Source organism: Cryptotermes secundus, unplaced genomic scaffold, assembly GCF_002891405.2.
Source record: "Cryptotermes secundus unplaced genomic scaffold, Csec_1.0 scaffold931, whole genome shotgun sequence".
Lineage (NCBI taxonomy): Eukaryota > Metazoa > Arthropoda > Insecta > Blattodea > Kalotermitidae > Cryptotermes > Cryptotermes secundus.
The window spans coordinates 1,141,228-1,151,979 of record NW_019732382.1 but is presented as its reverse complement, the minus strand read 5'-3'; the positions used below and the strand labels follow the sequence as shown (position 1 = coordinate 1,151,979).

Sequence of the window (10,752 nt, the reverse complement as noted above, 5' to 3'; positions counted from 1 at the left end):
ATTTTCCAAGGCGCACACCGGTCCGCGATTTGCACATGGCATTCAAAATCCCGTACGTATATGATTACATAACAAAATTATGCAGGCAACAAGCAGAAGTCATACAAAATCATGATAATGAGAATGTTCGCAACATCGGACAAGGCGAAGCCCGACACAGAAAGTATAAGAGGCTTAAACTTGGCGGCGGTCAGGCATACGACCGTTCAAGTGAATAGACTGCCGTGGTAGCTGATACTACTAGGAAATATATATATATATACACATATATAAAGGGCATAATCTGCTGTACCTAGCCTGGACTGACAGAGGCCGTGTATATATTGTACATAGAAGTAAGGAATAAGTGTTTATTTGTAAATGTATGTAAATACAGACAATGGACTTAATACAGACTGACTAACAAATGACAGACCCGACCTCTCGTCAGAGAGGGCGCTACACATAGACAAGACAGTAACTTTCATTCAAAAGAAATATCTGGTCATGAGCCCCAGCTGGGGCTCGACACCAAGACAGACAGACTGACTGACCGTCAGTTGCAACGTGACTCAGACTCAGACTCAGCCGAGTCACGCAGTTCACCATCAGTCTACGAGCTAGCCACACTAAGCAGCATCAGCCAGTAGGCTTCGTCGCCAGCGCTCGGTCTTCGGAGGCATCGCAGGCTGCGCCAGGCACGACTGCCTCGGCCCTCCGGTGCTCTCACACCCGACTCACTGGGGCACCGTGCCTGGACTCGCTGGTGGTCGTGTTACGGTCCGACCCACTGGGCATCTGGCGTAGCCACTGCCTCATGGCTCCTACGACCACGCTCAACGACTAGCCTTTCATCTTACCGGCGCGCGCCACGCTACCTCACCAGTCAAGCATCTCAGCAGCCACGGTCCTTTTCAGGGCCAACAAACCGTTCCGAAGAAGTGGGTTGTCATAGGAGTAATGACAATACTACACAACAAGAGCCCCACACATGTATTCTTCACAGACAAAGTGCAGTTTACAAGGGATGGCTGGTTCAACTGTTGAAACAGCCATGTTTGGGCTGACAAAAACCCCAACATTACTGTAGTTGGTTACCATCTGGCGCAATTTTCTGTCAATGTCTGGGCGGGCATCATCGGCGATCACTTGATTGGGTGTTTCCTCCTACCACCACGACTCAATGGGACCTTTTACAAGGTGTTCCTGGAACGTATCCTTCTGACTTTGCTAGAAGACATGCCACTGATTGTGTGGAGGCAAATGTGGATACAGCATGACGGAGCGCTGGCACACTTTGGCACTGTATCAAGAGACTACCTGGATACTGCTTTTCATGGTCATTGGATAGGAAGAGGAGCCCCAGTGCCTTGGCCACCCCGATCACCAGACCTGACGCCTCTGGACTATTTCATCTGAGGCCATGTGAAAAGCCTGATCTATGACATGCCTGTGGATAATGAATTTGAGCTACTGGCCAGAATACTTGTTGCATGTGGCGTGATCTGTGAGACACCTGGAATATTTGAAAGGGTGTGCCAAAGTTCCTTTCGTTGAAGTAACGCATGCATTGAAAATGGAGGGCGCAAAGTTTAAACAAAATATTAAATGTCACCCTAGTGCTGCTATTTTACGTTTGTGGACATGGGTTCATATTTCAGAGTTGTTCTATAGGGAACCCTCAGTACACTCCTGAAGTATGGCAACAAACACCTGGGACACTCTGTACAGAGTCCCACAATCACATATAAACCTTACTAAAGTTTTTCAGAGGCAATTTTTATGTTGTACCATAGTGTTTTCAAGTACAAATGCTATGACTATCAATGACCTTTGCCACTAGTTCAGCTATTCATACCTTGGAAAGTGACCTTGTTCCTAGCCCTGCTCTTAGTAGTGGATAACTTTGTACTCTTGACACCTGATAATCCAGAACACTGAGCATCACGCACAGCTGCCCAATATCTTGAGGAGTACAGATTCACATCTGAGTGAGGAGTTGTATATGATGGTGAGAACTGAATGCATCGAGAGTGATGATTATGGGTTGGCGATGAAGGTACTGAACCCCAAGTTGGTCTCTGAGTCATGGAACAACTCCGATACATCTCTGATGTGGGCTTCCAGGAATGCCTCTTCCGTGCATCTGAATACTCATATGTTGCATGTGCAGGAATAGAGGTAAGGGATCCTCGATACCGCGGTATACTTGGATAACATTCTATATGAGCTTTGTTTGTCATACTTCCATAATGCATTAAGTTGTTATGTGCACAGCTGCAGTGTGTCCAAGAATCTTTGCCATATTCTCTAGAATGTAGGTACCCAGGTGACACTAAATTGTCAGTTAAGTGGCCCGTTTCTGTGTTCTTCATGTACGAGTAAGCACGAGGATAATTTCTGCACAACTCTGATGCAATATTAGTGCCTTGATCTGAACCTTCTGGTTCCACACCCTCCTGACTCAAATGATCTGCACTTCGGGAGAGTTCTGGGACCATGCTAGTGAAATTAATATCTGACAGAAGGGTACGTCTAGCTTCCTGAGTCTTGTCTGACAGTCTGAGGGAGTATTTGCTGTGTGCTGTCTGCTGCATAGGCAAAGCAAATTTGGAGGGCAAAGTGGTGAAGTTGTGGGAAACTTTGTGTGCCAAATAACTTTCAGATTTCCAGTGGGAGGGAAGAGCTGTGATATCAGTTTGTGCCTCTGACTCCCGTTTAGAAGCATTCCTTTCTACAAGAATTGGTCTCATGGGAGATTTTCTGTATTCATGTTTTCCATTCCTGTGACTCTGTCCTGCTGGAGAAGTAGCAAACTTGACAACCAGAGGTCTTGGACTGGCTGGAGCCAGTCCTAGAAGTTGACTCTTACTTCCTGCGAGAGCTTCTCTGTGAATGATAGGTTGGTAAACCAAAGGATTCGGCATGGTATTCCTACGTGACGTACGTCCTGGAATTTCAGTTTCATCCACAACTCCACACTTTGAAATGTCTGTCTCAACCAACACAGATTGTGTCCACATCTTAGACAAGTTAGATTGAACTTTGTCATTATCATTATCATTTTCATCTCCAGGCTTTTTGTCTTTGCCATCAACCTCCAAAGCATCTTCAGTTGCCTCATCAAACTGATCTGTTTCAGCAAACTTGAGAAGAACTGGTGTTTCACTGGGTTGCCATGCATCTGTATCTGTGATAGATACCAAGTCTTCCTGCAGAACTCCCAATTCTTTGGTCTCTTCAGTAGTAAAAATAAGTTCAATGTCATCAAGTTCTTCTGAGTCATTATCTGACTCTCCTGCTGTCTTGCTTCCTTGGGGTGTTCCAACTTCATGCTGACTTGTTTCACTGCACAATGACTGGTCTTCTTCTGACATAGATCTCATGCTTGGTTCCCTGTGATAGGATTTCTCTGGAGAATCACCTTTCTCTTTTTCTGAATGATCCTCTCCTGGCTGAACAGATGTTTCAACCTCTTCAACAGAAGTGTCATTTACTACCTTCTGACTATCCTTAACTTCTTCACATTTAGGTGGCTCCATGTATTTTGTATCAATTTCTATTGCCTCTAATCCTCCTTTAGCCAAAACTTCTTCAAGCTGCTGTATGTATTCTGGAGCTCCGTCTCTGTTAAGAACTCTTTGCCGCAAAATATGATTTTCTAGAGACAGTTTCTCAATAGTTTCAATATACACATTGGAGTCAACGTGATTCTGAACTTTGTCACGGAGAAGCTGCAGTTCTGCACGAGTGTTGTCCAAGGCAGCACGGAGAGATACTACTGTCTGATGAAGTGCTCTCACTGTTTCCAGATTCTGCCACCTCTCTGGAGCCAGCTGAGCAAATAATGGCCCACGCTTACTAATATCCATTTGGTTGCTGTATTGCTCATGTCGAAGTTCCACTGGACAATACTATGAACACACATCAGTTAAAGAGAGTTACAGCATCACCAACATGGTGTGTGAAATCAGAAAAAAAAAACGACATGATGCAGCTGATTTATACCAACAGCAACATGAATTATGAATTTCATGATTTATCTATTGCCATTTATAATAAGGCATTTGGTCCGTGTGATGACAGCCTGAAAAGAAGAGAAAAGTTCTACTTAAATAGGTAAAGACTGTTTTTACCTGCATCACCTTACCCTACAGTATTTACTACATTAAATACACCAATAAAAATAATTAAGAGTTCTACCTTCGGGGATGTGATGCCATATACTCTGGTAAAAAATTACTGGTGTCTTGGAGTAAGGCTGCATGCTTGATTGCTCGGCTTACTCTACGAACCTGAAGATGGAAGTAGTATATTTCTCCAAAATGTTGATAATCTTCTATAAGACTACAGGGAATCACATCCCAGAAAACAGTCACTGCTATGAGAATCTCAAATCTCATATAACAATAATGACTTTCACAGCCCATCATTTCATGATTTAAATGAATTATTTACGTAAAGCTGCTTAACAGTCAACACATTCTTCCCAGTGATGCCTTATTCAGAAAGAACATGAATACTAATTGAAGTTGCTCATAATTTAAAGCAAGAACAGTCATGCCATATGGCCTAGGTTGCTACAAATATTGCTGAAATAAACAAACAACAAAACAAGTCCTGTCCTATTTTCAGCACCATGTAGTAACCGCTTGATATGACCAGAAATCTTCCAATTTCACACTCCTGTTCTCTTTGTTGATGATACTAGTATAATAATCTTTGAACCTGATGAAAGCAAGTTTGTTAAATTAATTAATATGCATAATATTTGAGGTTTTCACAGCGGCGACTACAAAGAAAGCAGTCTTCTTGGATGTGATGCTGTGTAGATATTGTGTTAACCGACGTTTCAGAGGAACATAGTCTGTTAGCACCTGCTCATGCTGGTTCCTCAGTTGCAGATTTTCTTCTTTTTTCTTCTACCCTGAAGATGAAGGCGATACGTTCCTCCGAAACGTCGGTTAACACAATAGCTACACAGCGCCATACCGCACAAGACTGTTTTCTAATTAATATGCATTCACATTTCCCGAACATGGAAATTTCCAAGAGACCAATACTATTTAGCTGTCCCCTCAAGGTCCAGTGGTCACAGAACAATTATGTTAACAGCCTACACTGTTTCCTATCCAAGACTGGTAAGTTCCGTAGACAGTTTTTCCAAAGCCCCGTGAATAAAGTGCTTTTATTGCCTCATACCAAGAGGAGCTGTCAGTGTTCTGAGTGCCATTCCTTCAACTCTTTAACCTCATGCCCAACGATGCATGTGTGCTTAACTCAGGGCTAAATCTTGATTTACTTTCTTATGGAGCTAAGCCCTTCTTGAGAAGAAGCCAAATATGCAGCTACTCGAGAATTTCCCAGCATTTTATGGAACCCGAAGGTTCACTACTGTGTTCACAAGAGCCCTCCACTGATCTCTATCCTGAGCCAGATCAATCCAATCCATACCATCCCATTCTATCTCTCTAAGATCAATTTTAATATTGTCCACCCACCTATACCTTGGTCTTCCCAGTGATCTCTTTCCTTCTGGCTTTCCCACCAATATCCCATATGCATTCCTTTAATCCCCATTCATGCTACATTCCCTGCCCACCTCATCCTCCTTGACTTGATCATTCTCATTATACTTGGAGAAGAGTACAAGTTATGAAGCTCCTCATTCAGTTTTCTCCAACCTCCTGTGGTTTCATCTCTCTTCGGTCCAAATATTCTCCTCAACACCCTGTTCTCAAACACCCTCAGTCTATGTTCCTCCCTTAATGTCAGAGACCAAGTTTCACATCCATACAGAACCAGTGGCAAAATTATAGTTCTGAATATTCCAATTTTTATGTTTTTGGATAGCAGACGGGAAGAAAAAGGTGCTGGACTGAATGGTAGCAAGCATTACTTGAGTTTGATCTCCTCTTAATTTCCTCCTGAATCAGGTTTTGATTTGTTATCATCGTTCCCAAATATCTGAACTGTGCCACATTTTTAAAACATTCTGTCAGTATGTCAGGATTTTGCCCTGCATTTTGGTGACAAGACAGCAACATATACTTAGTTTTCTCTGTGTTTACTTCTAGACCAACCTCCTTACTTGCGTCAATTAAAGTTTGTGTGTTTTTCTTTATGGTATCTGCATTATCACCCAGTAGATTCAAATCATCGGCATAGACCAAAAGCTGATGTGTCCCGTTTAATTTCAGTCCCACCTGGTTTCCCTGGACCTTCCTAATGGCATATTCTAAAGCAAAGTTGAAAAGGAGTGGAGACAGAGCATCTCCTAGTTACAGACCATTCTGGATAGGAAATTTATCAGACAAATATTTACCTACACGGACTTTACTATACATTTCATTTAAAAACATTTTAATCAACCTACCTAGTTTTATGGGTATCCCAAACTCTATCAGAATACTGTACAATACTTCCCTCCTAACTGAATCATAGGCTTTCTTGAAGTCTTCGAATAGCTGATTTATTGTCTCAATGTACTCCAATTTTTTCTCAAATACCTGACGAATGCAAAAGATCTGATCTGTAGTTGATCTGTTACGTCGAAACCCACACTGATGAGCCCCAATAATTTCATCTATGTATGGACTTAACCTTGAGAGAAGAATATTGAATAAAATTTTGTATGAAGCTGACAGCAGTTATATCCCCCAATAATTGCTACAGTGTGTTTTATCACCTTTCTTGTTAACTGGTAAAATAATAGACTCCTTCCACTGATCAGGCAATTTTTCCTAATGCCAAAGAGAAGTAATTAGCTTATGGATCATAGAACATAATATTTTGCCTCCTGCTTGAATAAGTTCTGCCGGAATTTGATCACTACCTGGAGATTTATACCTTTTCAATTTTGCAGTAGCAATTTCAACCTCAAAATGGCTGGTATCGGGTATTAACGGCTCAGCTGTGTGCATTTCTATCTACCTAACATCACTGACTCTATGTACATTCAATAACTGAGAGAAGTACTTCTTCCACCTATTCAAAATGTTGTGGGAATATGCAAGCAGATCACCATCCTCATCCTTCGCTAAGTTACTTCTAGGTTCGTAACCCCTCTTTAAAGTCATTTATTCCCTTGTATAGGTCTCTAATGTTCTTGATCTTACTGTTCATTGCAAGCTCATCGATTTTGTCTTTCAGATACTCCCTCGTTTCATTCCTGAAATTCCTGGTTTCACATCTTATGTTGTTCAGATTATCCCTATGTATTTCACTTGGATCCTGTAACCAACGCAATTTGGCTTGTTTTCTTTGGTCTAGTAATTCTGAGCATCCTTCATCAAACCATGACTTATGCTTCTTTAGTTCCTAATAACCTAGACTCTCCTTGGCCGCGAACCTATTTGAGATTCCAACACAATGCTGCTCTTTAACCTCTACCTCATTTAATTTTTGAGATTGAACCTCCCCATATGAACTCTGTGCGTTAATTGTTTGCTCACTGCCAGTCTTTCCCTAACCTTTGCCACCACCAGGTAGTGGTTAGTATCACAATCTGCTGCCCTGAATGATCAGACATCAAGTATACTTGAATGCCGTCTCCTATCTATCAAAATATGGTCAATCAGATTGTGTATCTTCCCATCCGGAGATGTCCAAGTAAATTTATGGATGTTACGATGCGGGAACATTGTACTTTTGACAGTAAGATTTTTGATGCAACGAAGTTTACTACTCTAACTCCATTATCATTAGTAATTTCATGCAAACTCTCATTCCCAATCGTTGGTTTGAAAATGTCTTCTCTCCCTACTTTGGCATTGAAATCTCCTAACAAAATTTTCATAGGGTACTACAGCCACTTGCCTACGTAGCTGCCACAACTGTCACTCGGGTTTGGTTCTTCGTCTCAGGGATACCGGTGCTTAAGATATGGGAGTGGAACACACATCGGAGTTAATGAATCACGGATTCTGCAGAACACACCTTGTATTATTGTCTACATTAATATTGCTAACAGTGATAGTACATATTACATTAGTCCTCCAGGCCAGCCTCTCCGACTCTCTTAACTTTTGGCACTGGCCACATCAATTCGCTCCTAGCTCGCCGACCGTACACACTCGCTAACCCCAACTGTCTCCTAATTCTCTCTTCAGCGTTTTCTTTCAACCACAATCCGCCTCTCACACACTCTAATCTCATTCTCTGTTCAGCGGCTTCTTTTAACTACTCTGCAGCACTGCTCCCTATCACTGACTGTAATACCATTCCCTCTTCTGTGGCCCCTTTCAACAACTGTACACCTCCCTTCCTGATCATCCTCTCCGTCTTACAAGTCCCACAGTGGCAACAAAATAATAAAAAAATGAGAGATAGCTTTCTATCATAAACCCTTTTAGGTCATAGCCCAATTAAATAATTTCCACCAAGGTATGTACGGTTACAGTACTTCAGGAATTTATCAAATACATGTTCCAGTTCTTCATAGAACCTGTCCTTTATGTCATCCATTTTATCTTCTGCTGGGGCGTGAACATTCATAATGATGATATGACACCAGCGACCTTTTAGTATGATATATGACATCTTATCACTAATGAACTCTACCCTCTTAACTGCTGATATGATTCTCTTATGTACGAAAAAACCTGTACCTAATTCATGATTTTCATTCCCCTTTCCATAGAAAAATGTATATTCGCCTGCTGATTCAATGCCACCCCTGTCCCATCTGACCTCCTGTACCCCCACTAAATCTAACTTGTATTTTAAGATTTCTTCTGCCACTGCCCTGAGCGAACCTGCTCTATTCATACTCTGAACATTCTATGTACCAAATCTCATATCCATAAATCTTGATTTACAACTCTTAATTTGAAACGGCGATCAAACTGTGTCATTGTATGAAGACAGGCAGGAGAAGACTGTTTAGTAATATAAAAGATCACACTGCATACCAAGGAAGTGCTAAGGTTCATTCCCTCTGCGATAATGAAGATGACAACCAAACTGTAAAGCCCTGGTATAGCAGAAAAATATTTTTTCTCAAAAACCATTCAAAGCAAATGACTGAGTCCTTGTGGGTTCATTAACAATACTTCAATAATTCCCTTTGTATAAGAAGACTGGCAAAGCCCAGCAGCAAATTACTGCTCTGCTCAGATCAGTGACAGAACTTCCAAGCATTCATCTTGTCAAAGAGGCCACATTTTAAAACATACAAATATCTCGAAAAGAATATAAATATGGTCATGGGTCCAGACTGGGCCCAAACCAAGAATGACTGTACTGGCAAAGGCCAAGGCATGTACAATGAGTGAATTTAATTTAAAATCTTACTTCTTTGCACTTTTACTCAATGCATTAAATGTGGTAAACACAAATCATATTCTGTGGGATAATAACCTATGAAGCAAAATGTTATTGTACTATTACTTTTTATGGATATGAGTGTAAAAAACTTCAGATTCATGACAATGAAGAAGGGGAATTAGCCTGGCCAATAGAAAAAGCAGCCAAGAGAACAAGGCTCTCCTTCAGGGATAAAGGTCTCGGCTGGAGCTTGGGTCTGGCCAGGTGCAGTCAGGACAGTGGTGGGGCTCTTCCACTAAGGGAGTCTCTTGATAGGGGTGAAACAACTGATTATCACAAAGAAGGATTATGAAGGCCAATGAAGAAGAAGACTAGTAAAGAAATGAATGCTCTTTTTAAAATATCTGAAAACTTGGCTGTGGCTTGGCTACATGCCCAGATGGGACCAGTGATGGGGGCTCAGCTGTTCATCAGTAATTGATAATGGATTGCTACAGACACATTGCTGTTAGAAATGCAAAAAAAGTTCTTCCTTCTGTACTGGAGGTCTCAGCTGTTAAGTCTTCTGCTGCTGTGCATGCAGCTGCCAGTTCTCAGTGGCTGTGATGAGGGGCCATATGAATAAGGCTGAAAAGAGGTTTCTTGAGGAAGGAGGACGAGCAACCTGTCCATCAAGAAGAAGACAGGTCTATTCACTCTATACATAACATCGATGACAAGGAATGGATAATCAGCTGACTTACAGAATATTTTCATATGTATTTTAACTAGTTCATGCCATATGTCACCTACAGGCACTAGCAAAGTCTGCAGGAATGTTTTGACATCTTGGTGGCTATCCCTGCTGGATGGTGTAAACAAGCTACCATCACATCAGATTTTGGTAGGCAAGGGACAAAATGGGTAACAAAAATTAAGAGGGGGCAGGGAACTAGGCATCTGACCCCACCCGAATTTTTAAAGAATAAAAAGTTAAAAAATAAAGAATTATTTGAAATATTAATATTAACAATTAAAAGTACTTTTAAAAATCAGTAAATGGTTTAAATATAAGTTTGTAATCTAATTTTTGGTCCATTCCATGTCAGCGACATTACACATGGTGAGAATAGACCTTAAATATCTATCCAGCAGAACAAGCTGGTCAGAAAGATGAAGTCCCTTCTCAAAGAAACTGTGGTTTGACTGAAAGTTTGTTGTGGGTTCAGTGAGGACCAGAGATGGGAACTCAGCTGTCCCTGCCAATGAATGACAAAGAGAAGCTGGGATACCCCACTTGAAAAAGTGTCTTTGAAAAAGTTATGTATAATAGACTACTTGAACACTTAAATTCTAACAACATATTAGTCAAAGAGCAATTTGGATTTAGGAAAGACCTAACAACAGAAAAAGCAACCTATGAACTAACTAACGATATTTTAAGTGCTCTCAATGACAGATTAATTGTGGGAGGGATTTTCTGTGATCTAGCAAAAGCTTTCGATTGTGTTAATCATGATATCTTAC

General features: G+C 41.2%; 1 protein-coding gene across 10 annotated transcripts in view; it reads right to left on the bottom strand.

Annotated features, from left to right (window-relative positions):
* The window catches only part of LOC111867656, a 39,773-nt gene that overhangs the window by 26,918 nt on the left and 2,103 nt on the right, over nt 1-10,752 (bottom strand). For 5 of the 10 annotated variants that reach the window (XM_023857681.1, XM_023857682.1, XM_033752759.1 and 2 more), the window contains exon 2: nt 1,838-3,893. In XM_023857681.1, the coding sequence (XP_023713449.1) occupies nt 1,838-3,893 (2,056 nt within the window). Of the gene's footprint in view, nt 1-1,837; nt 4,067-4,182; nt 4,275-10,752 lie in introns of all 10 variants that reach the window. The other 5 variants (XM_023857684.2, XM_023857686.1, XM_033752763.1 and 2 more) reach the window with 2 other exon arrangements.